The 26,932-nt window shown below is 46.4% G+C and overlaps 11 protein-coding genes across 11 annotated transcripts; 8 read left to right on the top strand and 3 right to left on the bottom strand.

Moving 5' to 3' along the window:
* Positions 1 to 131: 131 nt before the first annotated feature.
* On the top strand, positions 132 to 2,183 carry PADG_05660 (uncharacterized protein; the record flags this gene model as incomplete). Its single annotated transcript, XM_010762539.1, has 11 exons — positions 132 to 178; positions 234 to 307; positions 370 to 545; positions 614 to 720; positions 787 to 943; positions 1,012 to 1,124; positions 1,187 to 1,274; positions 1,350 to 1,445; positions 1,500 to 1,658; positions 1,785 to 1,974; positions 2,071 to 2,183. 11 exons carry the CDS (start codon positions 132 to 134, stop codon positions 2,181 to 2,183), a joined length of 1,320 nt encoding a protein of 439 aa, XP_010760841.1.
* A 407-nt stretch (positions 2,184 to 2,590) lies between these two features.
* PADG_05661 (uncharacterized protein) lies at positions 2,591 to 3,075 on the bottom strand (the record flags this gene model as incomplete). Its single annotated transcript, XM_010762540.1, has 2 exons — positions 2,591 to 2,739; positions 2,814 to 3,075. 2 exons carry the CDS (start codon positions 3,073 to 3,075, stop codon positions 2,591 to 2,593), a joined length of 411 nt encoding a protein of 136 aa, XP_010760842.1.
* A 2,581-nt stretch (positions 3,076 to 5,656) lies between these two features.
* Positions 5,657 to 6,541, top strand: PADG_05663 (uncharacterized protein; the record flags this gene model as incomplete). The annotated part of the gene is made up of 1 exon (XM_010762784.1): positions 5,657 to 6,541. One exon carries the CDS (start codon positions 5,657 to 5,659, stop codon positions 6,539 to 6,541), a length of 885 nt encoding a protein of 294 aa, XP_010761086.1.
* A 1,064-nt stretch (positions 6,542 to 7,605) lies between these two features.
* PADG_05664 (uncharacterized protein) lies at positions 7,606 to 10,129 on the top strand (the record flags this gene model as incomplete). Its single annotated transcript, XM_010762541.1, has 9 exons — positions 7,606 to 7,755; positions 7,813 to 8,320; positions 8,380 to 8,470; positions 8,531 to 8,607; positions 8,680 to 8,712; positions 8,770 to 8,921; positions 8,982 to 9,482; positions 9,589 to 9,721; positions 9,852 to 10,129. The coding sequence occupies 9 exons, from the start codon at positions 7,606 to 7,608 to the stop codon at positions 10,127 to 10,129; spliced, it is 1,923 nt and encodes a 640-aa protein (XP_010760843.1).
* Positions 10,130 to 11,652: 1,523 nt separating this feature from the next.
* Positions 11,653 to 13,137, bottom strand: PADG_05665 (protein LDB19; the record flags this gene model as incomplete). Its single annotated transcript, XM_010762542.1, has 1 exon — positions 11,653 to 13,137. The coding sequence occupies one exon, from the start codon at positions 13,135 to 13,137 to the stop codon at positions 11,653 to 11,655; it is 1,485 nt and encodes a 494-aa protein (XP_010760844.1).
* Positions 13,138 to 15,144: 2,007 nt separating this feature from the next.
* PADG_11957 (uncharacterized protein) lies at positions 15,145 to 15,796 on the top strand (the record flags this gene model as incomplete). The annotated part of the gene is made up of 2 exons (XM_010762871.1): positions 15,145 to 15,289; positions 15,429 to 15,796. 2 exons carry the CDS (start codon positions 15,145 to 15,147, stop codon positions 15,794 to 15,796), a joined length of 513 nt encoding a protein of 170 aa, XP_010761173.1.
* A 969-nt stretch (positions 15,797 to 16,765) lies between these two features.
* PADG_05666 (uncharacterized protein) lies at positions 16,766 to 17,822 on the top strand (the record flags this gene model as incomplete). The annotated part of the gene is made up of 2 exons (XM_010762785.1): positions 16,766 to 17,015; positions 17,155 to 17,822. The coding sequence occupies 2 exons, from the start codon at positions 16,766 to 16,768 to the stop codon at positions 17,820 to 17,822; spliced, it is 918 nt and encodes a 305-aa protein (XP_010761087.1).
* A 616-nt stretch (positions 17,823 to 18,438) lies between these two features.
* On the bottom strand, positions 18,439 to 20,820 carry PADG_05667 (uncharacterized protein; the record flags this gene model as incomplete). The annotated part of the gene is made up of 1 exon (XM_010762543.1): positions 18,439 to 20,820. One exon carries the CDS (start codon positions 20,818 to 20,820, stop codon positions 18,439 to 18,441), a length of 2,382 nt encoding a protein of 793 aa, XP_010760845.1.
* A 288-nt stretch (positions 20,821 to 21,108) lies between these two features.
* On the top strand, positions 21,109 to 21,636 carry PADG_11958 (U4/U6-U5 snRNP complex subunit LSM3; the record flags this gene model as incomplete). Its single annotated transcript, XM_010762872.1, has 4 exons — positions 21,109 to 21,234; positions 21,330 to 21,422; positions 21,490 to 21,526; positions 21,596 to 21,636. 4 exons carry the CDS (start codon positions 21,109 to 21,111, stop codon positions 21,634 to 21,636), a joined length of 297 nt encoding a protein of 98 aa, XP_010761174.1.
* An 815-nt stretch (positions 21,637 to 22,451) lies between these two features.
* On the top strand, positions 22,452 to 24,486 carry PADG_11959 (uncharacterized protein; the record flags this gene model as incomplete). Its single annotated transcript, XM_010762873.1, has 3 exons — positions 22,452 to 22,550; positions 22,595 to 24,137; positions 24,215 to 24,486. 3 exons carry the CDS (start codon positions 22,452 to 22,454, stop codon positions 24,484 to 24,486), a joined length of 1,914 nt encoding a protein of 637 aa, XP_010761175.1.
* An 831-nt stretch (positions 24,487 to 25,317) lies between these two features.
* Positions 25,318 to 26,519, top strand: PADG_05669 (uncharacterized protein; the record flags this gene model as incomplete). Its single annotated transcript, XM_010762544.1, has 4 exons — positions 25,318 to 25,465; positions 25,684 to 26,099; positions 26,183 to 26,285; positions 26,365 to 26,519. 4 exons carry the CDS (start codon positions 25,318 to 25,320, stop codon positions 26,517 to 26,519), a joined length of 822 nt encoding a protein of 273 aa, XP_010760846.1.
* Positions 26,520 to 26,932: the final 413 nt, after the last annotated feature.

A 26,932-nucleotide genomic window follows, 5' to 3' on the forward strand; every position in this document is an offset into this window, starting at 1 on the left:
CTGCTGTTTCAGGGACTGTGATTGTCTGGGGATTTGCCACGTTGGAGATACAGAGATTGGACGTCATTGTGGAGACACGGTGTGTTGGAATGGGTTTTTCACAGCCAGTGGAAAGCGCTTCTAAGTTCTTCATGACTCCGGCGAGACGATATTTAAGGGGCTCATGCGGATTTTGCAGGTATGATAAATACCTTTTTTCGGTTTAAAATTGACATCTTAACAGTTTTTAACAGATCTAAATCACTTAACTCTGCTCGATCGGGCCTTGCTCCACGCACCCAATGCTTCAGCATGTCTACAGAATCTAGTAGGGCCATCCGCCCCAACTCTCACGGCTCAGATGCTAAAATAGGTGACTGTCTGGATCAGGCCCTCCAAAATTCCCTTTCTCTCGCCCATCTGAGGCTATACCCCCTCTTGAGTATGCGAAACTCAGGGCCACAAATCCCGTTTCTCGAGTTACACTCTGGGACAACAGTCACCCATGGCTTGTGGTCAAACATAAGGACATCTGCAGCGTCCTTACTGATCAACGTTTGTCCAAGGTATGAATACCTTGGCCAGTCAATTGGAGAGCCTCAACTGTTTCTGACAAAAGGCACCGATTCTACAGCAACGCACCCGCCCAGGTTTCCCTGAAATGAATCCTGGAGGGAAGCAAGCTGCTAAAAACCGCCCGACTTTCGTTGATATGGACCCTCCCGAACACATGCATCAGAGGTACGAAGTTGTGCTTTTCAAATGAATGTCGGGAGGACCAAAGCTGACAGAATTGTTTCATTCAAGGAATATGGTTGCGTCCCTTTTCACCAGGAAGAATTCTGAGACAATGCGTCCGCATATTAAAGCCATTGCCGATATTCTCCTGGATGAAATGATCCAACACGGCTGTGAAAATCCCGTAGATTTGGTTGAGAAGTTTGCTCTGCCCCTCCCATCCTATGTTGGTCTCCGCTTATAGAAACGACTTTCTCGATCAGTAGGATTTGTAGTTGCTAACGGCACGAATAGATCATATACGGAATTTTAGGGGTTCCGGAGCATGACCTTGCGTATCTCACCAATTGTAATGCTATTCGCAGTAATGGAAGTTCTACCGCTGCAGCTGCGGCTAATGCTAACAAGTAGGTTCTCCTTCTTTTTAGCAGGTTCATATAGCTCGTTCAAATATACTAATGGCGATAAGGGAACTCCTGGATTACATCGGAAATTTGGTCAATAAACGACTTGAAAAACCAGAGAATGACATGATTAGCAAGTTGGTTGTCGAACAGGTAATATTTAATTGATTTGCATTTACCATCGGATGAATAGCAAGTGCTAACCATGAAACCCTTCTCTAATTATAGCTTAAACCGGGGCATATTGACAGGCTAGATGCCGTCCAAATCGCATTCTTGATGCTGGTCGCTGGAAATGCGACCTTAGTCAACATGATTTGTCTCGTAGGTTCTTAAACAGCAGCATTTCTAGGTGGTGAGTTTCTAATGAACCCGCAGGGCGTCGTAACTCTTCTCCAGAACCCGAGTCAACTGGCAGACCTCAAAGCCAATCCGTCTCTCGCGCCCCAGTTTGTTGAGGAACTTTGCCGCTTCCACACGGCTTCTGCTATGGCCACAAGACGAGTTGCTAAAGAGGATATCACCCTTGGTGGCCAAGTATGTTTTATACTTTGTGACTGTACTTTGATTTTTTTTTTTGATTTTTTTTTTGATTTTTTTTTTCCGCATTCCGCATTCCGCAGCCCTGAATTTACCAGCTGCTAATATCTATTTCTCCTCCAGCTCATAAAAGCAGGGGAAGGCATAATTGCTGCCACCCAATCCGGCAACCGAGATGAAGAAGTCTTCCCCAACCCAGACGTCTTCGATATGTACCGTAAGAGGGGATCTGAGACGGCCCTTGGCTTTGGGTATGGCGAACACACTTGTGTCGCTGAGTGGTTGGCTCGTACTGAGATGGAAGTTGTTTTTGGTTAGTCCTCTTTTTTTCTTCTTCTTTTTTTTTTTTCCATTTCGATTTCACAACCGCAGCGCGTGTCTCGCCTGCTAACATACATTTGCAAAACAGCAACGTTGTTCCAACGACTTCCAAATCTGAAGCTTGGGATCCCGCAATCCGAAATCAAGTATACCCCCGCAGATCAAGACGTTGGCATAACTGAGCTCCCAGTTGTCTGGTAGTGTGTCTCAATGCTTTCAACTTGGATCACAGTTGCAACTCCACTCCTTCCCACAAGTTTATATAGATAAAATGACTTGATATTATTTCAACAAGCAAAATACCAAAGTTTGAACCAGAAAAATAGGATGGCCAAAACTAGACATTTGGTCCTCTCTAACTGGAGTTTTGCGCGGCAATTTCATGTGTAGTGTTGAAAGTACCGGAAGTTGGAAGTTCTGTTGCTTTCCGCTGCACGCCTTTTTACTAGTGGCAGAATCAGTGAAAATGAATAAAATGTAGAACAAACTGCCTCAGAGGGGGTGGTAGGTAATTAATCAATCACCGCCACGTCCTTAACGAATTCCTCCAAAGATTGGAATTTCTCATCCGGAAATACAGTTTTGATATCTATCCCGTGGGCGGTTTTCTAACCCCATCCAAAGTCGCCGTCCCAACACACATGGAGGCGTAAGTTACTCCATTTGAAAACGTCTATTTCGTTATTCGCTTTCTTCACCTCACCTAATTTGTTCTCCAAATCTTCAAGGAATATGCGTTCACTTTTACAAGGGTTTCCTAACTTGTTTCCGTAAAGATGGACGGAATTTCGGCACTCAATTTTATGGACCCTGATCTCTTTACGTACTTACCTCTAACCTTCTCACACAACTCAATGGGCTCCATGCGGAATATGTTTTCTCCAGACACCAAAAACTGATCCGGCCAGTCCTTAAGGTCCAAAGCTCCCGCAACAAACTTCCCTACATCATCGACGGCCGTGAAGCGAATCCATTTGTCCTCCATCGCTTCGACAAGCTCAACACTACAGGGATTTTCAAAATCAACCGCCGTATCAAACCCAATAGGAACAAGGGATTCACTGCTTAGGTGCCTCTTTCCATCCTCCGTCATAGGGGAGTAGTAATCATAGAAGATTGCCGGTGTAAAATATCGTACACACTGGATCTTAACTCCGAACGGCGGGGGTGTCAATAAGAAGAAAAGAGAGTACTCTTCTTTTTGCATTTAAGGACTAGAATGCGATCATGCTTCGACGAATGCAACCTGGCGCTCTACGAATGACTCTTCATCGAAGCCTAGAAGCCTGATGAGGTCGATATGCATGTTTCGATACCGCGGAGAGCCTCCACGAGTGAAGATTTGTCCCCAGGGGTATTTTGACTTTCCGCCATGTTATGCCGGGGGCATCGAAACACTGAGGCAGTTCAAATGGAGACTGCTAGCATGGTTGATAGGTCGTGGGGATATTATAGATGTGTAGAGGACATGAGATTGGAAGCAAAGGAATCTCTCTTTAGAAGCTGGCCGTCCTCTCGTCAAGACAGTTCCTGAATGTTTCCCAGTCGCTATGAGCGCACGTAAAATGTGATGGCCAAGAGCACCAATGCCCGCAATGGCTACGCGCATAGTGAAATCCGTCTGCTTTCAATGATTTCACGCTCGGTTCAGCGTATGTGCTCTTCTCGAAGTCCTGTTCCTGGGAGTCAAGCTCACTTTCCACATGCTTTATCACCAATCGACCATACAATATATTGGGGGGATCTGTTTGATTTTAACTATCTTTATCTATTCTCAAGGACTCATATTAGCGGAAAATACGAAAAATACGTAGTAACAATTGCTAGGACAAACGTCAGGAAAGTAGGTAACCTACCCGGAGCTAAGCAAATTGGGACTAGTCCGAACCATATAACCAGTTACGTAACTAACTAGTGGTCCGTGCTGGCAGAGTTCGGCGATTCCTTCGAGTTGGCGCATTCCAGAGTTGAACGACCACAAACAACCCTGGCAAGGTTTTTCGTTTTGTTGCAAGCATTCAGATGGTTACAACCACAGAACTATATTTTCATAGTCAAGGCCACTTGTCAGACAGCAGCTGTGGTCCAGGACGACTCATCATCCTCAACGATGGCGCCGGTGGATATGAACTGAAATTGGAGCGAAGCGGCTAAGTCGGAGGAAGACGCCCAGGATCCGTCTTAATTTTTCCACTCTTGGACCTTGAAGCGATGGCCTCTAGGCTCAAAAAACAGCCCAAAAAATATGTAAAAGGCAAGATCCAAAGAATCACGCCTCGAACCCAAAGGTTTTATGTGAGCAAGGATCAATATTCGCTGTGGTTGGAATCAACAACAGTGTTTATTGCTTCTTCGATTCTGGGGAGCACAATCTCGACATTAGTGATTTCCAATCGAGAAAGCTGTACATGGCCTATCCCATATTCATCCTCATCCGCATAGGGAATCCTCCCGTCTGTGTAAATCACTGAGCATCTAGTCGTATATTGTATCTTGTTGACGTTTGGGAGGGCTTTTGGGCAGTTGATCCGATGATCGCTGTCACTGGGTCGGTTCGAAATAATCAGGTTTGTCGCTGTGCAGCAATCGGGTTCCAGGGTCTATTGGAACAATTCTTCAGTCTACATTGAATAGGAAGACTCATTCCTGAAATCGCAGTCATATTCACGCTTTGGTGCTCTAGGATTCTGAAAGGTAGAGCCGACGTTCAATGCCGTAGGCATCCCATAAGACCGGCTGCGTGTTTGATTACTCCACATCGTTACGAAGATGGACCCGGATCTGCCAGATAGGGAATAAATCCATTTGAAGTGATGACAAGCTTTCGTCCCCTGGGCCATTGAAACTGCTGATTCTCCCCGTCCTTGACCTTTTCTTGAAGTGAGAAAGACATCGAAGTTCCTGTCCGTACAGAATGAAAGGCCCTTTGTAGATAGTCAAAGCTCGAGCGGAGCCAATGGATTTCCTTGAACTGATGATATTAATGTCCTGTTCAATGTATAGACTGGGGGTGCCCTTTCGACTCTGGGGCAGTGTAGTTGACCCATGATAGGCGGATGATGCAGCGAATTGTGTCATGTGGCTCACTTCGGACTCTCCATGCCATGGCTAGTTACGCAGTTTGGATGTGAGATCTAGGTCATGCGTCGGAGTATTCAATTTTGATGAAATGGCGAAAGTAATCATCCCACATGTGGATATCTATCTACACAGACATGACACAATGCCACCGTAGATATAGTTACTTATTAATGCGCGGCGCAGAGGATTCAATAAAGGCAAGGCTGCAAATCCACGAAGTTTCCCCCCGGGTAACTAAATATAGTAAATTGGGTGGTTGGAATTCCACGCCGCTGCGGTCAACCACTCCACCGCAAGCAAATAAAAGATATTATTAATAAATAAACAGATACACATTGTGTAAGAATGAGAGATAGAATCAAGAAGAGAAGCTCTTGAAGTAGGAATACATAGGCAACATTTTCTTTTTGCTCTTGAAATAAATATCATGGTTCTCTACGCAGCGCAGAAGGGAAGAAGACAACTCGGATTTTTAAAACTTGGCATTAACCAGCTGTTTGTTCCCAACCCATATTTAACCGTCCTCGCTCCTCCGGGTTTCCTCTCACTTGTTATTCTGGGGTTGCAATTGCTCAGCTAACATATGGCTCGACATGCCACCTCGAAACCGAAAAGAACGGCGTGCAGCTCAAGCTTCCACCGCAGGTAAGGATGCATTCGACCCGGCCTCGATCCCTCTTAGTCGCCCTCCCGTCGTGAACGACTCCTCCCCGAACGCAAAAGCCCGAACGCTCTATGAGATCGCAGCCGAAAGAGAGGCGGAGCTAAAAGGAATCAGACCAAAGAAGGACCTCAAACCACCCTCGGGCACAGAGTTCGTCACAATTTCTCCTTCGGGTGAAATCTCTCAAGTTGATGATCCCTCCGAGCTATCTACGGAAAATCAAAGCAACACTTCAGCTCCCCGGGGTGATGAAGCTGACGTAGATGCGCCCATACCGCCTCTCCCTGACACTATATTCATCTCGATGCCTCTCTCGGTTCTTCACTTTACACTGTCCTTTCTCGCAGCACATCAGTATGCCCAAGAGATCCCACTGCAAACACTCCTAAGGGAGTCGGCTTTTATATCCTTCCCTACTTTAACTTTGCTGATCCACCTTGCCCACGGTCATATTATCTCGTTCGACATGTTCAACTCCCGAGGTAAAGAAGAGCAGAGGCGGAATGGAAAGAACGGGGATCCGACGCGACAGGATTCTCCCAATGATGATACTACTGCCATGGATAAGATTTTCAAAGCTCTATTTCCCCCCTCGGCAAAATCAATCATATTCGTCCCCCTGGCCTGTTTTCTCGGCGGACGCCTAATAGCGATCACGAACGAGGCATCCTATTATGCGGTGATGAAAAAAGCACCCTCTTTGGGGACTTTGTGGGTTTGGCTGGTGTTGGAGCTGTCGTTGATCCCGGCTCTTCTGGCGGTCTTAGTACCAATTGGATGGGCTGTTCTATTCAAGGGCTATGGAATTATCTGAGCTGGTTACCCCTAAAACGGGCGACGAAGTCGAATGGGATGATTTATGAAAGATAATAAGACTCCCTCAGCAACACTTGTGTTGATCATCAACATGCGGTCACTTTCTCCTAGCTTTGCTCGCCTACGGGAAATTCTTTAGAAGCAAGTAAAGCACGCATATTTAATGCTTTTCTGGTTACACACGTTATGGTAGTCTTCTCCATTGTGTAGACGAAATAAAGAGTGATCGACAAAACGTGAAAGTGTTTGATATGCACACATAAATAGAAATATTTTAATTTCTGCCCGGGTTTCGGGGATTTTGGGAACGATGGAGCAATGATCGAGGTCCCGGCCACAACAACACTGTAACTACGGCCTTTGAAACCAGTTGGAATGGACAAACATTGTATAGTTAACTGATTTCCATCTTTAAATATCACTTGCCACTATAACAGCCGCTTTACTTCCCGCGGGGGATTGTTTTTCTTTACCTGGATGACTTCTTTCAGCGTCTGCCATCGTCATCTAGTCTCACATCATCCAGCATCTGTGCTCGTCCAAGCAACTTGACATGATATTCTGCCGTTGTTTCAAACCTTTGTATCCCAAAAGAGCCAGCTGCACTTCGGAGAAAACAAGCAAACACTTCGTCATGAGTCTATCTTTCAACTCTACGGTGGATCTGCGGTCACGGTGTATGGGGGTCAGCGTCGTTCCAGGCCGCTTGGTGCCCTCCAACGGCAGCACTGGAGCAGCCTTTGCGACGCTTGATCAGCTACATGTTCGGGGCAGCCCGACTCTCCCCACCTTTCTATCCGCCGATGTCTGTACTGCTAAAATCGGGGTTGGAGCATACGTTAACAAGCAGCTCGTAGTCGTTCCTACCACGTCCCCAAGGGCCGCTTCTGGTGGCTGCTTTCTTCCAGCGGAGATTCCACAAACAAGCTCCCATTTTCGCTGTCGTTGCCTTAGTTATCTCAGGCAATTCTCTCAACGCCAAAACTGGAGGGAAAATAAAGCCCTTGCTTTGTTGTTGTACCGGGATTGGTTATGTCCAAGGAGCAGAACAGCGTTCCAATCATGGTTGTCGATCTCAGGAAGCTCTTTGATCTTGCCATTTTATTCCTGTTCGAAATTTTTCTCGTTGCCAATGCCGAAACGGTGGAGCTTCGGGTGTCAACTTCTGGAGGAAACGAATCCAGTCCGATCCTGTATGGGTTTATGTTTGAAGTCTGTATGCGAGAGCCTTCAAATGACAGGCTGGCTATCTCGCTGACAAGGTCCTAGGATATAAATCACTCTGGAGATGGTGGAATACATTCCCAGCTGCTCCGGAACAATGGGTTTCAAGGAGAATCTACTGATCTCACAGCGTATAATTCGGTGGGTAATGTGACCTTGGGTGTTGACCTTAGAAACCCTCTCTCTGCTGAAATTCCGCGCAGCCTCAAAATCTCCGTTCCAGAAGGCGCCTCTGGTGAGGTGGGCTTCTCAAATGAGGGATACTGGGGGATCCCAGTCAATTCCGAAACATACACCAGTGCTTTCTTTATAAAGGGGTCGTATACCGGCAGAGCCACCCTCAGTCTGAGAAGACGCGCCAACAATACATTATACGCCTCACAGGATGTCAATATTCAAAGTAATGCGGACAAGTTTACATATTATGAAACGAGGTTCAAACCAGAACAGGCGCCGGATGGAGATAACCTTTGGGCATTGACATTCAATGGATGCAAACTTGCTGGGCGAGAGATCTATGTCTCGCTGATCCAGCTGTATCCCAGGACTTTTCGTGACAGGTCTGTTTCTTTGCACATTTGACATTCTCCAAGGCGAAAATCCTCACTAGAGCGCCTAGGAAAAATGGTCTTAAACCTTCACTCGCAGACCCCATTGCGAATATGAATGGTTCGTTCCTTCGATTTCCCGGGGGCAACAATCTGTAGGTTGTTCTCCGCCTCGGTCCTGGGTGAATTAGGCCGAGCTAAACAGTGACAAACAGCGAAGGAATACATCCCTATTCCAGGTGGAAATGGAACGAAACTATTGGGCCGCTGGAGAGTCGGCCTGGCCGTGAAGGTATGATTAAGAGAATAGCTTATTTGTTCATGTCCTGTACAGCGAGGAGTACAAAGTAACCCCATGTTCCAGGTACATGGTCGTATGCGAATACCGATGCCCTTGGTGAGCCAATCCTTTCGCAAGACGATGTCACATTCCATGAATTGCTAAGTAGTACAGGCTTGCTTGAATATCTCTGCTGGTGTGAGGATATGAACCTCATTCCTCTCCTAACGGTTTGGGATGGTCTGAGCTTGGGACAAGGTCCAGGAGATATCATCACCGGTGATGCTCTAAAGCCCTACGTTGAAGATGTGCTCAATGAAATAGAGGTGCGTTTTATCCAATTTATACAACTACCCCTCATGTCACCACTCTGACATTGTGGGAAGTTTATTCGCGGGGAAGCATCAACGACATACGGAGCTCTCCGGGCAAAGCTTGGTCATCCAAAATCTTTCAAACTATTACATGTCGAAATTGGAAATGAAGATCATCTCTGGGGAGGTGGGCCATCATACCCAGAGCGGCTCATGATGTTCTACAACGCAATTCATGAGAAATATCCTGATATAAATCTCATTGCAAGCACGGGAGAGTACCTCCCGGCGAGGTTGCCAGACGGACTCTGGATCACTTTTCACACGTACTCTTCACCAAGCGAATTAGTCTCCTGGTTTAACAAATTCGACAACGTTGACAGGGCACATCCCTGGTCTGTTAGCGAATTTGCGTGCAGCAAAAATGACGAGGGAGCGCAAATACCAGAGCCTAATGTGCAGTGCTCGGTTGCGGAGGCGGTTTTTATGATTGGGATAGAGCGCAACAGCGATGTTGTGAAGATGGAGGCATATGCTCCGTTGCTGAGAAATCGAGGGGGCACCCAATGGACGGTATTTCAAGATCCTTTGCGCATATTAAGAAAAGTCTTTTTTCTAAATACCCCAGACTGTTGAAGGAGGCTCTGGCCATGGTGTGCTAAAAGAATTGAGTTTACAGCCCGATCTCATAGAGTTTAACCATAACCCAAACGGGGTGGTTCTATCGACCAGTTACTATGTGCACCAACTGTTCTCACTCTACCGAGGTCACACTATCCTTGAAGTACTGTCCAACCGCCCCTTTGGGCCAGGTACGGTTCCTTCTTGCTTTAAACTCACCGTCCAATTCTATGTGGCCAGCTCATTTCTTACGGACTATACTTTCCCATTGCTTCTTTTTTTTTTTTTTTTGGAATCTAACCCGCCCCCATTGACAAATAGTTTACTGGGTTGCCTCAAAATCTGACAGCAGCTACATCGTCAAATTTGCCAATTACAGCCCTGATAGACATGAGATCAAGGTTACATTTGATGATAAAAGGATCGACTGCACATGTTCCCTCCACCTCATCAGTGGCCCACCGGAGGCCAGCAACGTATACGGTTCAACCAAGGTAACCCCTAACAAATCGGTCATTTCACCAAACGGTGAGAATGGCACGTTTAGGTTAGATGCGCCCTCATGGGGGGTAGGCGTGTTGGTTGTGAGCTTCAGGTAGCAGATAGCTATGTATGTATATTTAGGTGTGGTAATGCGGCTGGCCTGATCCGATTTACGAAAGACGTCTTTCTATGTCTATTTTTGATCCATCAGGGGTCATTTTCACTTTCATTTCCACTTGTGGATATATGTATCGGATGTATGTGGAATAGAAGCCTATGTGTAATATATAGATATATCGAGGTTAAACGTGCCACTCGTGCGATGATTATAATCACACGAGAGACCTCACTAAGAGTTTGTGCTAAATAAATATAATTATGGTCATGAGTTCATTGTAGATTCGTGAGACATAGGGAGGCAGCTCTGTATATACAAAGTATAACTTGTCCCGTATTGTCGCCCTTTCATCTTACTTTTCGAGTGCATAAGCAAGGAATAAGAAAGCAGAAACAACCGCCGTAGATTCAAAAGCAAGATAATTGGGGGTATAAATGTATGTATAGGCAGATCCCCACGAGGAAAATAAAAGGATGAGCAGAGTTTGTGACAACTAATGGGAGAAAATTAAGACAGCGAACGTATAGGGAATGTTTGTTTCAGCATAGATGAGATTTAGAACAACGATCCAGCGCAAGAACGGAAAACGGGCGCATTTACTGTATCGCAGGCATGTTGCAGGGAAACGAAGGAGATCCAGTGGCTAATTCAATTAAGCAAACGAATGAAGCAAAAATAAAAAGGACACCGAGCATAAACAAGCATAAAGCTCCAAGATGTTGCAACTTTTACGCTGTTAAACTCTATAGTTAGCTGCATGTATTTGGCTCAAAGTAATGGGGTGGGGGAAAGGGAAGATGGTAGAACGGATCGTAAAAGTTGCTGGTTGAAAAATCTGGTCATGGAATCGTGGAGTTTTTTTTTTTTTTTTTTTTTTTTTTTTTTTTCCTTTCCTTTTTCTTTTTTTCTTCTTTTTTTCCTTTCCTTTTTCTTTTTTTCTTCTTTTTTTCTTCTTCTTTTTTCTTTCTTTTCCTTTCTTTTCTCTTTTCTTCTCTTTTCTTTTCTCTTTTTTGTTTCATGGACATAAGGGACAACAGAAAATATTGAAGCACTAAGTTGAAGATGACAATTGGCACTGAAATCGGAGGAGGGATGTTCGAATAAACTCATAATAATGGTATGCATATATGATCACAAAATGGAAAAGCATTGCTCGAAGTCTCAGGACGATTTTTGAATAGAATGGATATCGAAGATGATTATCGGTGATTGTCGATGGTATGGGGTGTGAGGAGCGAGGTTGACAGCGGAACACACGAGGGTCGTGTGGAATGATGGCATCAGTAAACCCCTGAAGGAAACATCGCCTGTCGTGTTTATACATCATTAAAATGGGTCCTCGGAGTCGTCAGGGTCCGATCAGCAATGTTTCGAGTAGCCATCTTGTCTCGGTTCACTCAGCTCTGGTCCCGCTTCCAGAATATCGGCCGTAAGCGCGTGATCCCAATTCCAGTGAGAGCTACTGAGATAATTCTCCAAAGGTCTCAGTATGTCAAGAGCGACAGGGTTCGTGAAAACTATTTATTGGCTCGAGTTCCTCAGGGTCCAGCGAGTGGAGGGAGGGACAGTGTAAGTCTCCACCGCAGCTTCGGATTTGTCGGCCGTAATATAACCCGGGGGGCTGGCAGGGACGTCGGTGTACACAGGTGGCATCTCTTCATCCCAACTAATTCCTAACCCAGCGCATTCCGTGACATGGAGCTGGAACACCATGCGCAAAACTCGTGCTGAGCCAGTTGGAGTGATGATATTGACGTTGCTATTGGGACAATACTCTTCTGCGACAATCTGTTCCACCACGAGATCGTGTTTGATCTCCAAGCCTCCATCAGGGGGAGGGTCGAGGTTGCACGTGGGTTTCGATCCTGGCGTGATGTGGGCTTCGAACTCGATATTTATCTCTCCACCAACCGTATCAAAATCCGTCTTCCACCCGTTTTTCTGTTCGCCGTTGCCAATTATCCGTCTCACTTGGTGCAAAATACCTCTTCCATCAGGTACTTTCTGGCAGTGTTGACAACAAGCAGAAGATAATATCGTCTGGTGCTCCTCTATCCGCCACATCATTTTCCGCAAGCGCCATCTGACGCTGCCGTGTTCCCTTTTCTCCACGACACCACGAAGACTAAACCGAATGGGAAAGTTACCGATTGGGTGTATTACTGGAGGAACGATGGCCCTGCCTACCAGGTTGGTTGGAGGGAAAATGCGCATTGAAGTTTTGTCAGGGCCCGGCATGATTGCTCGTTTTATGTTTACGGGCACTTGAAGGTGTAGTTCCTCGCCAGCTGCGGTAACTGCATACGCGGAAAGGTTGTAGGAAACCGAACCCAACGCCGTATGAGTTGTTGCCTGCAAGTTGCCAGGAAACAAGTGACTGAATGGGTAATCATGATTGCCGGTTTTCAGATGGCAGGGCTCCGTCAAAAACTCCCACTTGTACAACACATTCGTGCGTGATTTGCAGGCCGGACAGTCCTTAGATACGGGTTTATTGGTAGTAGCTGTGCAGGTAAGTTGCATGCGTAAGGCTTTGAGGATGACTTCCCCTTGAGAATCAAACACGGAAAGCAGCAGACGACCGGACATCAATGCACCGGTAGATCGACTGGGAGAACCGTATAGAACCAACGGTGGGGATTCAATAACAAGGTCCAAGCTCGCACCAGGGGCAGTGAGAGCATCATGGTTATCCGTTGGTTTTTCGCCGGAACGCAGATGTATCCAACTCCGTCGCTTCTCCTTATGACCCCGATCCCGATCCCGGTCCCGATTGTGATGTGGATGGATCAAATGATCTAAGGAGAAAGAAAGACGGCGTTCAGGTTGCTCCGGTGCATGGGCATCATGTCCAGAACGGTTGCTTGAGAAGACTTCGCTTTTCCGTGAAGGTGGTGACGAGGCCGATCTAACAGCATGACGATCGCTGTGCTCATGCGGTAGACTGAGGTACGGAGGGTGTGCAGTAGCAGACCGCACGAGGCTGGAGAGAATTCTGCCCGGCATGGCGAGCGTTGGATACTGTCGACTTGGAGATATGTATTGTCGCCGTCACAGAGGGCGGCAGCGGTTGCTAGCAGGGGAAGAATACCGCGACGGCAGAGTAAAGGTGACGAAAGAGTACCTAGCAAGGTAACAACTCCACTCTAATCTCTTGGTTCTTTTGGATGTCGGGGATTTCTGTTGCCCGATTGCATTTGCCATACAAAGGACAGATAGATCCCCGTGGTCATCTAAACCGATAGGAGGTTTTTGATTGGGGTTCAATATCGAGATCTCTGATGAATCCACATATCAATTTGCGATTTGTGAATATTCTGCATGGGTCATAGGAACAAGATTCATTTGCCATGAGTCAGGTAATAATAATCAAACAGAAAAACAACAACCAGTTGAGGGGTAGAAAACCGCGGGAAGAAAAAATTTGCGAAACTTTATGGTAGATCCCAGATCTAGGGAACGGGGTTGTATCGGGGTGGTAAAAGGGGTGTAAAATACACTTCGGTGGCAACGAAAGTTTGGTATTGCGTTGTCATGCGACCCCAAATACAGCGCATCTAGACTCTCCACCAAGGAACTAGACTTTGACGCCGTCATCGACATCAAAATACTTGGCAGCTCAAACTATCAATACTATTGAAGAAGAATAATTACGTTGAATCAAGAACAAACCAGGCAATTCCCAGGCCAGGGTGTGAACGTTTCAAAATCGTTGACGTCTGCAAGTCTCCGCCGCCCGTTGGACTCAGTATTTGACCCGCCCAGTAACTAGGTACTTTTCTGAGTAGTTGTGCAGGTCGTCACAAAAAGTAAATTGGCACCAACCAATGGACTAGTTAGTTATCTCTGCCGTTTTGCAGTAATGCACTCCGCAATTGGGGTAGATCATGCCATGCGCCTCTATCGTCTGGCAACAATTCACCTTGACGCAAGCGATTGGCCCAACATTTAACCAACCCTGGCTGGCGTGCGGAATGCGCTAGTTACTGCAAAAGCTCAGTCGCCTTGTTGGAACGTCGGTCAATCGTGAGAGCAGTCGTTGCGCAGGGCTAGAAGCAACACCAAATGTCAAATTGAGATATGCTTCTGGAGCGGGCATCACGCAATTGTGTTAAAAACTTGGGAGCTTTCAGGCGTTGGAACCCCGTGTGTTGTTGATCTTGGCATCCTCTTGACGAGAGAGCCAGAAAATATGATGTGGTGACTGAAATCTTTTTTTGCTCCTCACACCACGCCTGGCGAGGTTGCGACCCGATATCTGACTCTTGATCATCCATGGTAGCCTTCAACAGCCTTGCAAGGTTTGAAAATTACAACTAAATTGTGCCAAAACCAAACCATGGGTCCAGATGCCCCAAAAGAGAAACTTGGAGAAAGAGTTCTTCCAACATCTTCCACAACCAATGAGTCGATGTGATTGTTGGTTTGACTAACCAACATTGATAATTTTAGCAACATCCAAACGAATGAATGCTATAATGATGACTGATCAAATTTTCTTGCTGCTTCTCTAACCACACAACACGTTACAGGCCACACTGCAATGCCCGAGGAAGCTGCTTCTGATCACAACCGGCTGCAATGGCATATTGTGGCTAATAAACATATTTCTTCTTCTTTCGTCATTCTCTCTCTCATTTCGCACGTTGCTTTGCAGCGCGTTGGAATTTCAACCAAGTGTTTCGCTTCCAAATAAAAATCTCTCGCCCCAAACTCAAGAGGGTCAGCAACAGCAGAGTGACATTTGCGCCCAACCCTTGCCACGCAGATTGTTTGGAAGTAAGAAGGGAACTAACTCCCATATGCAGACTGGGGAGGTTGCCCTATTCGTGTACTGCAGAATTTACTAACCAGCCAAGTCTGACAATACAGCACAGTCAACCCCCGCCTCCCCTCACCCCCCCCAAAAAAAGACCTCGGGAACCACCTGAATGCCAGAAAGGTGCTGGTAGCATGCTTTTTTCAGATGCTGACAGAAGCTTCCCAGCTTCGGCTACCTAACTTGGCGCTCACATGGGAGGAGATCAAGAGGCTTGTCTACACAGACTTTGCCCTTTGAGCAGGCTGCACTTCACAGCCGATCCTGCGGATCTGCTTTCTCTGTTTGGGCTTCATCCCGAGAGCAGTTTGCAGCAGCGATTGGCTTACAAAGGAAAAGGTAATCAATTCCGTCATTTGGTTAAAACCTTTTGACTTGCTTTTGCAGAAACCAGAAAGCAAAGTTTAACGTGTTAGTCTTATTATACACGGAGGTGTATGATTCACAACGACTTAGGGGACCCGCTTTGGCGTTTTAGATGTGGTTGATGTTAAGACCTCAAACAGCGCCATACTTCCGTACGGTGATTTCCTAAACTTGGGACTGGGTATCGAATCAAATGTCCATGCTACAGACAGCAGAGAATACCACCCCCATAACATTCACATTGCCCAGGATGAATTGAAAGAGGCCGGGTTATATATAGAGTCAAGGAGTTGGAAGAATTGTGGAACCAGAGACAATGCAGAGAGAGCAGGTAGATCGCTCTTGTTTCCCGTCTGGCGTCGCATTGTTCACAGAAGCCTTGTAACTGTGGGAGAAATGGTCTTAAACGGAGAAAGTGCATCTAGAGCGGCGGCCGCAGTTATAGTTAAGCCAGGTGGTGGCGCGTCCTTTAGTAGTTAGTTATCTTAAAGTCATATATAGATCGCTACAACATCTACAATGTCGATCATTTATGCTCAGGTCGAACCTTCTGCCCGAAAGGAGCCCCTTTGAGATGAGCCAGGCGTTTAGGGCCTAAATACTATTTAGTTAGGGATGTTAGGAGGTCTCCATAGTCCAATATATAGAACTATTGGCGATTGAGCCTTTTTGCCCGTGTTGTTATGCAGTCTACTGGTTTAACAAATCGTTGACTCGTTAACAAACAGTCGTGTTAATTTTATATTACATAACCTGGAAGGTTTGTCATGTGATTGCGTTGTTTCTTCGAGGGTTTAAACTTCGGCATCAACCTGACCAACTCGTGAGAAGAAACGCCCAGTTCTTGATTGCTCTGTGCACAATGGCGGGATAGTTATTTAGTTAGTGTTGTTGACACCGGAGCAGCTGATAAAGGAGGATACTGTTCAGGCGCCGCTAGCCCATGATGTTCGATTAGTGTGCCCTTCGACTAAGCCTGTCGCGTTATAGGCGCGGCCACTTTGACCCGCTTAAAACAAAGCCGCCCCATCTCAAAGCTCCATTGGATCGACATCCGCCCCTCCCCCTTTTTCTACCCCGGAGTAGATTATTACGCCACGTTACCTATTCACGTCAGCTCCTCAGCAGCAAGTCGGTTCGTTGCGCTGGTTGTTCTACACGTACCTAGCCGAAAAGGGAGGAGAACAGACCTTCAAAACAACTACCTGGGGAGCGGAGTTAGCAGAGGAACTGTTTGCGACGTCAATCATCCCCCCCCCCCCCCCCCCCAACTGGGCGTCTTTCTACGTCCCGACATTATTGTTAGGTTGTGTCCCGTCCGTGGAGGATTGCTAAATTTTGTCACTATCGCAAGAAGAATTTCGTTATTCAATTGCACAATTCAGAGGCAAACTCTTCCACCATTAGATTTACTATCCCATCCATCCGATCCCACAAAATCTTGTAGCCATGGGGATCGACTCTAGCTCAACCCTTCTCGCTCTCGCCTTTATCCCCCCTTTTCTCCTCTTCTTCTGGACTATGTCTGCCACATCCTCTTCGTCGCCGTTTGGTCTTACCTTCCCCAATGTTCGGAATAAGAGGATATGTCTTTTAATAGCGCATCCAGACGATGAGGCCATGTTTTTTGGACCAACGTTGTTGGCAATGACTCGACCGGAGTCCGGAAATCATTTGAAAATTCTTTGTTTGAGCTCCGGTATGCGCATTAGGCTTTTCCCCACGTAGCCTCCCTGCATGTGCTTCTCGAGAAAGTGTCTCCACCTATCTGTCTCCTACCTAGCTCGACGGGGACGTAACGAGCAGTGTCTAACAACAAAAAAATTTACCAAATACAGGCGACGCAGACGGTCTCGGCCACATCCGTAAAGATGAACTAAAAGCCAGTGCGCTCCGGCTGGGCCTGCGCAGTGAATCCGACGTTTTCGTCGTGGACGACCCATCCCGCTTCCCGGACAGCATGACCGCAACCTGGTCCGCATCCGACATTGCGACCCTCCTAGCTTCCGCGTTCGCACCCGAACTTTCCTCCACCACCAACGGCTCCTCCAAGTCCACCCAAAACCCTCCCAATGCCACAATCGACATCCTCCTCACCTTCGACCAATCGGGCGTCAGCAACCACCCCAACCACCGCTCCCTCTACCACGGTGCGCGCACTTTCCTTCATAATCTCATGAAGGACAAATCTGGCTACTCCTGTCCCGTAACCCTCTACACGCTAACTTCCACAAATATCTTGCGCAAATACATCGGCGTGCTGGATGCGCCGTTTAGCATGGTGCATGGGCTTGTTGGAGCTGTCTTTGACCGGAAACGGCCGTCGAGTACGGCAAAGGACAAGCAGCCGAAGAGATTGCTGTTTGTGAGTAGCATTGGTGACTGGTTGGCTGCCGTGAAGGCAATGGTACGCGCACATAAGAGCCAGATGGTCTGGTTTCGATGGGGCTGGGTATCGATCGGAAGGTATATGGTTGTTAACGATTTGAAGAGGGAGAAAATATAGATTTGGTGGGTCAATTCCAGGGGACGGGAGCGGGGGGGAGGTGTGTTTGTGTTGATTTAGAGAAGTGATTGAACGGAATTTATATATTTGAATACGTATTTAGCTGTACAACCCTTTTGTATCATATTAGATAGATATCGTAATTATTTATAAACTGTACATACTATACTGAGCTATTTATCCCGAATTAACGATTCCTTTAAATAGCTAGAAACTGCTTCAAGTTTCGTGTTTGCATTTCAGATGGATGGAATCGGTATCTGCTCTCATGGAGGAAAAGTGAGGGGAAGTTAGGGAAATGATACAACGCTTCAAATAATGAATAATGCAACACAATTATACAGGTAGAGTATTTGTCCTATTGTAATCATTTGTCCACACAAACGCCAAAAATGAGAGTCGACAGAAGATGACGTCCCCTAGATTTTGAGAAAATCAGAGCATAGTGAAGGGAAAGAATGTGAGAAAGTATAAAAATGAGAGATGTGAACAGTAGATTGATTGAGGTATTTATTGTGTGGAAGCGCAGATAGACAGATAGATATTAAAGAAATTATCACATTAGAAAGGAGGCTCTGATATCAACATGAAAATTAAATTAAGCCAGGAGCTTATATCAGCCCACGGCTGGGGCGACTTTGTGCAATAAACCTTCTGGATTGTGAGAATCTGCCATGCACCCATTTGGATGTTCACCAATAACTGTGAAAATAGCTTTCAAAAACTTATTCTCCTCTGGATCACCCAGTTGGAGGTCCAGATCAGACAAACCTTTCTCTGGGCGCTCCCGTTTCCCGTTGGGCCAGAAACTTGCTGGTTGGAATTCCACAACCCCTGTTCTGATGTTATAGTATGTGTACTGTGGTAAGAACCGTTCCCACTCTTGCAGGAGACGCGGAATAAGCCGGAACTGCCAATGGTCAACGTCCTGGTCCCAGCGTCGGCCATCAAGCAGCAATCGCACCCATCGTTCTATGATTGTTGCATCTCGACTAGTGTTCAACTGCTCCAGGTTAAAGGCTGCCTTCATGGTTCTGTACTTCTTTATCATCGACAGATTAATGGGGATGCTGTGCTCATCGGGCTCAGCTGTTTCTTGCTGTTCCCGTAGCTCCAGTCGCCTGATTTGCCTCTGCGCCCACCGCTCATTAATGTAGCTAGGAGGTTTACCGGTTATCTGTGCATCTAGGTCCTCACGCAGGTAGTGAATGTACTTTTTCGCTTCTCGCTTTTGTTGTAGCTGTTCCTTGGCATCTGGGACAGAGCCATTTGCAGCTGCTGAATCAGGATGTGTGGCCGTAGAGGCGTTTGTTGGAATTTCTAAACTGGATTTCCAGAGGTTGCCTTGTAGCCGCTGGTAAGTTTTCTTGAGTTTGACCTGCCACTGGATATTCTCTGGTAGGAGTGTCAAAAGATGTTCAACAAACGCTTGCTTCGCAGTATCTCGTCTTTTCAATGTTTCTTGGAATAACGCACACCCTTCCCTCATATATTTCAAGGTATAGTCAAGCCTACTTCGCGTCCAGGACGTGGTAATGAGCATATCATATAGCGGGATTGTTGGCTTCACGTTATATGGATTAGAGGTCATGGTATCGAACAGTGCCTTGACGGTTTCTTTTGGAACTTTGCCAACGCTGTTCTCTTTTGCTCTGGGGCCCCATCGCTCGGAGGACAAGACAAAGGACCATTCGACCAATTCCAACCAAACAGAATCTGGAATTGGGATTTTGTAAGACGTAGAAATAAAATCAACCAGCTGCATTGCTGTGGAGAGGTCGTTGTTCGAGCCGAATATGTGTGCGACGGCATACAAGAGACGAAATGTAGGATGCAAAGGGGATGTGGGGCTGAATTGTTTAACCGGCGGGACATTGGCCGGATCCTCATGAGCCATTATCTGCTCGACATCAATATTCCACACAGTCTTCAGAACATTATTTACAGCCACGATATGGCCCTCTCTGCTGGAAGCAGTCATAATGCTGATATAAGTAACCTCATCGGGTTGTTGGCCTCTTGCAACCATTTCATCATACAGTTGAAGCACCTCCTTTCGCACACTGTTTTCGGCGCCAGTACCATATCCTTGATAACCCGTATTCCTGTTTATATAACTTCGCTTCCTGTAAACCCACGGGGTAAATCTTAAGTTATATTTCTCCTTCGACACGTATGCATGATGCCACCCTTTCGCCTCCATGTAATGGTTATAACAGGCAGTAGTTGGTTCAATCTCATCCACAGCCATATCATACCACAGCCAGTCTGCCATGTCGGCATCTCCCATTGACCTCGCGCAGTCCAAAAGATGGGTATATTCAGCAATGCCCAATATAAATCCAGCCTCCCGACGTCTCTCGACAGCGAAATGCAGCACCCGTTTGAACTCGTCGAATATTACCTCAAGGGTCTTGTATCCCTTGGCATGTGCTACAGCAGGATGAAATCGCCGGTGTAATCTTTTGTGAGGCTCGATAAAATGTGACGGGGTTAGGAGAGAGAGCGCTTCGGCAAAGGAAGGTTCAGGTAAGTTATACGTGATGGTCTGGACTTGCTCTGGGCCCAAAAAAGCATAAACCGCGATATCGGGCGTCTCCCGATCAAGGTAGTCAATAATCCCATCGTCTGTTGAATAGTACGTATCCATTAACTCCGAAGTGAGAGATTTATACGGTTTTCCGTCACCCCGTTTCAATTCGGCTTCGGTCCGTCTATGGGTGTCGAGATTAAATGACAACGCTTGCATGAGGAAAGGGGACTCTGCAGGTTCCGTGTGCTTGGGTTTCAACGAGTTCCATATCGTCTTAATTGGCTTAAATATCCACGGACTATAGGCTTGTGTAGAGAGCATCTTCAATTGTTGTGCGGTATATCGAGTGCGAAGAGTGTGCACTGAAGAGCCGCGGACATAGCCATCACCAAAAAGCCGCGTGCAGCATGACGGGCAGACAAAGTGAGAGCTCAGCGCCTCACTTCGAAAACCAATTCCTCGCATCAATGAGTCACAGTAAGCTAGGATGAGTCGAATTCGGCGAATCAATCGTGGCAGGTATGGAATAAGTGTCGTCTTTTCTTCGTTGTTCGGTCCAGCATAATTTTTTTGGGGGGGAGGCCTGTTAATTAAACTATCTGAGCAATCTGCCGTTAGCGCTAACCCACTTAAGGATACCGCCTTTGCGCGTTGAACTTCCTGTGTTTTTGCAAACGAAACTCCAAACTTCCTATCCAGCGTCCAATCTTCGCGCCTCGATCGAATCTCTAGCTTCCGTTTACCACAGTCAACATGGCTGAAGCAGATGCCGGGGCCACGGCTCCGTTTTCGGAGCCCTTGGACCTCGTTCGTCTCTCGCTTGACGAGGTGGTTTTCGTGAAGCTTCGTGGAGATCGAGAGCTAAAAGGTCGTCTTCATGTCAGTTATACCGCGCTTCCTCCACACCCTCCTCCGGCCTCACTGATTCCTGTTTTTTTTCTCACGGAGCAATTGCGATATTAATGTTTATGTAGGCCTACGATAGTCATTGCAATTTGGTCTTGGGCGATGTGGAAGAAACAATATACATAGTCGAGGAAGATGAATCCGAACGGGAAACGATCAAGGTAAGCACTTTGCCCAAGTGGTTCGCTGGTTTTTGGCTCCATTGTCGCTAATACTGCTCCATCGCAGACGATCAAGAAGCAAGAAGAAATGCTTTTCGTGAGAGGTACGGAGAGCATTTGGCCATCCTGTGAGCTGGGATGCTAGTGCTTCTGACTAACTTATTTGCGAACAGGGGACTCTGTTGTCTTGATATCTCCCCAACCTCCATCATAATGAGCACAACCAGATATGAAATTTAAGCCTCCAGGGAATAAATGATTGAACAATATAGGATCTAGAGGTAAAAATGCGGTGCTCCTGGAGCAAGGTCTAATGAGTCAACCGGGAAATGAGCAACGAGAAATCCCCTGCTATGTTATGTGTCGAATCTAATGACTACAGAGCCAAGTCAGGTGGATCCAATCTACGATATTAATGGATAGTGTCTCTATTACTTGAAGTCGAGGCATGCATATGTGGCTCTAGATAGACAAGACTCGCCTGAATCGGCATGCGAAATAGGCAAAAGTGGAGCAACTTCTAAATCACCTGTGCATATTCAGAGTTAGATTATTAGTAGGAGATTTACAACATAGATCAAAAGCGTATATATAACCAAAGCTATACAGGTAATAGGAATGCGTGTTCATGTGTCGGGGTTGTGAGTCAAAACCGCCACTATTTTATGACTCTGTCCAACGCGGGCAGCGTAGCTAATTACATCAACTAGTTAACTATTAGTTAGTTAGTTAACTATTAGTTAGTTAACTAGTTAGTTAACTGACTCCAACACAACCAAAGTAAATGGCTCAGTCAAACAGCTGCAGACTTCAGAGAAGCAATTTAAGTACTCCCATCACCTGCCTCGTCTACCTCAAAGCACATCCCAAATCATTGCATACCAGGAGTTTCCTCTGATATATTTATTGCCACTATGTTACATATCAAGCAATGATACTTCGAATACATCTTTGACTTCATACTTGACCTGCATCTCCGCTGGATGCACGTAACTACCTGCCACGGAACCAATCAATTTAGTTATAATCATGACGCACAGAGCCCATAGGCAAACAGTGGAGGAGAGACGGAAGGGGGAACTGGTACACCATGACTCCGTGCTCTTCTCCATTCGTTACGTTTCTGAGGTGCGAACAAAATGGCCTCGTACTAATAATCTTCTCATTAAAAGGCTCTCAGTGACTTCGCTGAATATGTCGAGAAGCAGCAAGCGCATCGCTCTGCGCTGCAACGTGAAGCTCGGGGGGACTCTGTGGCACCCAGCGACAGTGGCTATTCCACTGTGAGCCTTGCGGCGGTGACAGAAGATCATGCTGAACTCGATATTATCGACCAACTAGGCTTGTCGGACGATACCAGCCATGTTAAGCTAAAACATCTCCTCCTGGACAACTCCGCCACTGCGGGTGATACATTACAACAACTTGCTGGTGTGGTACAGACTCGTATTGATGAAGGACATGGCGAAACGGTTTTTGATCTTGGCCAAGAAGACAACGGGGAATGGATGGGATTTGACAAAGGGCAATGGGATACCGCTCTAGAGAGACTACGAAAGGCCGCTCAAACACTCCCAGCCGACTGTAGCGTACTTCTTACCCACAATGTGGGTGGCAGCCAGGAGGCGGAATCCAAAAACGAGCGGATCAAGCATGCTTATGGCAAAATCCTCATACGCCAGGCTGCAGCGTCGGCTGAGGATGTGATTGAGACCAGAATCGCAGTTGTTGGAAACGTTGATGCTGGGAAAAGCACTCTACTTGGTGTACTTGTCAAGGGCAAACTCGACGATGGCCGTGGGAGGGCACGAGTCAGCCTTTTCCGCCACAAACATGAAATCGAGAGCGGTCGAACTAGCTCTGTCGGTATGGAAATAATGGGATTTGACACCCATGGCGAAATAGTTGGGCGTGGACACGGGCGCAAACAATCCTGGGAGGAAATCGGCAAGCAGTCTGCCAAAGTAATTTCTTTCACAGACTTAGCCGGCCATGAACGATATTTACGAACCACTGTTTTCGGGATGTTGAGTAGCAGTCCAAATTACTGTCTGCTTATGGTGGCCGCAAATAACGGGATAATCGGGATGAGCAAAGAGCATCTCGGTATAGCGCTGTCTCTGAATATTCCTGTCATGGTTATCGTCACCAAAATCGATATTTGCCCTCCCCATATCCTACAGCAAACTATTACCCAGCTGACACGCATCCTGAAATCCCCAGGCGCCCGGAAAATCCCTGTATTCATCAAGACTCTCGAGGAAACCGTCAATACAGCAACTCAGTTCGTTAATCAACGGATCTGTCCTATCTTCCAGGTGTCCAATGTGACTGGAGAGTGCCTTGATCTCGTGCGAATCTTCTTGAACATCTTACCACACCACGGGCATTACGATGCTGACGCGCCTTTCGAGTTCCTTGTGAATGATACTTTTTCAGTTCCATTCGTTGGTACCGTTGTTTCAGGGATTGTTAAATCAGGGGTTATACACGTCGGTGACCCCATAATGATTGGGCCCGATTCGCTTGGCCAATTCAGGACAACTGCAATCAAGTCCATCGAACGGAAACGTATAGCTGTGCATGCTTGCTCTGCCGGACAGTCTGCTTCTTTCGCTCTCAAGGGGATTCGCAGAAAGGAAGTGCGCAAGGGAATGGTAGTCCTGCCAATGCTCGACCAGCCCCCAAAGGTCTATCGTGAATTTGTCGCTGAAGGTAAGCTAGGATACTATCACACGTTATTTTATAACTCTATATAATGCAGCCATTCGACTAAATATGTTACGATACAGTCTTGATTCTTTCTCATGCTACAACGATAAAAACGAAATACCAAGCTATGCTCCACGTTGGCGCTGTGAGCCAGACATGCGCCATTATTGACATAGATCGTGACTACATCCGAACAGGGGATCGCGCACTGGTTGCATTCCGTTTCATCCAACGCCCGGAATTTGTGTCTGTGGGCGACCGAATCCTGTTCCGTGAGGGGAGGACCAAAGGATTGGGCATCGTGAAAGCCGTTCGCTACGACCCCAGGCAATCCATTGAACCCAAAAAATAAAGATACCAACGAATGTAAATTCCCAGACGAAGCACCACAGTAACGACGCACAAATGATTCCACATTATATTTCGACAATACATAATGTGTTCCACCTCTAGTCGTGATTATGATGGTATGGAACTCCGCTGTTTGTCCTTTATGCGTTTGGTGTTCATAGGTGCCTTTTTTGCAACTGCTCGGGATACATTTATTCTTTCAACTTTTGCCATGTTCACCTATCTACGATTTATTGTCTCTCCAGTTTTCCATTTGATGATGAACTTTTCTTTCTCCATCGTTATAAAGCTTTCTTTTGTCTTACGTCTGTGCCGAATTTCGCATATTTTTCAACCTGTGCATATCAGGAGGACTTGAAAACGTGTATTTCATGTCCATGGATTACTCTTCAGATACATATACCCTGCTCTACTTTCAGATGTCTTTATCATTGGTTCCAAGGCTATAATCGCCCCCCCCCCCCCCCCCCCCCCAATTTATCTTCACTTCGACAACCGTTCCTCACTCATCACGTGATATCCTAAATGACCTTTAATGACCTCATCACTGGAACGTTGAAGGACGATTAGAAAAGGGTTTAATTTTTTAATTTTAATTTTTTTTGTTCGATAAGGCTTCCCCTTGACGTCACAGCTATCAATCAGCCTTCTCTCGCCACGACAAGCAACGAAGAGGCCCTCAGAGAAGCGTTTTTATGGGAATCCTTTCTTGTAAATTCCACTACTAACTACTTACTTTGTCGATTAACTAACTGCGCAATTCACCGATAACGCCAAAATTGTCTCTTTTGTATAGCCAATTACTCGGGATCATTTCTTCACCACACCTATCATGGAAGTTTTCAGGGAGGTGGTCCATGCCGCCGAAAACTTCCTGTGGGGCAGCGGAGAAACCAGTATGGAGAATGGAGAAGAGCCTGTGCCTGGCATTCAGGGGAAAGGCACATCGGCAGATCCATATGACGCTGGTAATGCACCAAGTATGCAGAGACACCACTTTCTTTCGCTCTCTTTCCCCAGTTCAGGTGCTTTTAGAGCTTCTACGAGGATCGAGTTTCGGGCACGACTGCTTCATTGAAACTTGAAATCACTGAGCTTTTCTTCTGGGATTTGGCGACAAGCAATGCCAATGCCCGTGCTATGCAAACCCAAAAGATTAGCGCCTTGAGTTAAAATGCTGCTAACACCTTTATCATAGAAGGTGTCGCCGTCGAACATGCGATAGATGACCCTGTGCGGGATGGAAAAGCACAACAAGAAGAAAACAAGGGACTTATCTCAGGTGGCCTAGTCCCTGGCAGTGGCAGCAGTACAGCTCCCGCTGGCGGTCAGGTCCAGGCAGCGGGTTTACAAAAACTGAAAACAATTGTCCCAAAAAAAGAATCCACTCTACAAGCAACTGTATCTGAGACGAGAATGCAATCCACCAGCTCTCAACCCGGTGCCTCGTCTGGAAGTCCAAGCACTCCCGCTGGTTCCCTTGGAACTCCAGTGTCGCAAGTTGGCACCACTTCACCACCCCCACCACCCTCCGGTGGCAATGGGAGCGGAACAACATCAATGGGAGCAGCCTCATTACCACAAGGGCCTCCAGCGCCGGGAGATGTTAGCCGTGTATGTACCTCCCCTTTATATCAGTTTTATTATTTTATTTTTATTTTTTATTTTTGGAACCCCATACTAAGGTCCTGTATCAGGGTTCCAAAAATGGAACGTCCTACCACATGCACAGCACGGGGTATGCAGCTGAGGGGGGTGATTTTGATGCGAAGGAACCGGGGGCAGGCAAGGAGGCTGACAGTATGTAATTTTTATTTTATTCCCCTTCCTATCAAAATTAAGAGTCGAGTAATGCATAACATATGTTCCATTCTTGCAGGACTGATGGCAGAACACAACCAACAAGATACTCGTCGCAAGGGGTATGCCGCTGTGGAAGGATCTCCTGGAAATGATGAGAGTTCCAGTAAGAAAAATACATCGCACCATTTTCCACTAAAAAATAAAATGCATATTTGGAAACATCGTTCGTAGGGACACCAGATTTCCCTCATTCTAGTTTGGACGGAGGTTTATGCGTGTCCCGTTATGTTATCTGTTCCAGGACTTGCTCTAAATTGTGGGGTAAAGATGGACATTACTTATTTAAATTGCTCCCTGGTTGTTTGGATTCTTTAGCTATATATCTGGTTCCTTTCGCCTTTACCAATAGGCTAATCTATGGCATGAGTTTGTGATTAACGATAATTCTGCCATGTGCGTAGGAAATGTACACCGACATTATTTGAGATATAAAAAGCTGACGCAAAGTGATCTTGAGTTGTTAAACATTTAAGCAGAAAATGGAAGTCTTCCGCACGACTTACTATGAAACATTTCATGAATCAGATACTATTTGTATATATGCAGTGTAATAATAATATGAACAACAGAAAAGGCTTTCCAAC

Source organism: Paracoccidioides brasiliensis (assembly GCF_000150735.1).
Source record: "Paracoccidioides brasiliensis Pb18 unplaced genomic scaffold supercont2.6, whole genome shotgun sequence".
NCBI classification, from domain to species: Eukaryota; Fungi; Ascomycota; class Eurotiomycetes; order Onygenales; family Ajellomycetaceae; genus Paracoccidioides; species Paracoccidioides brasiliensis.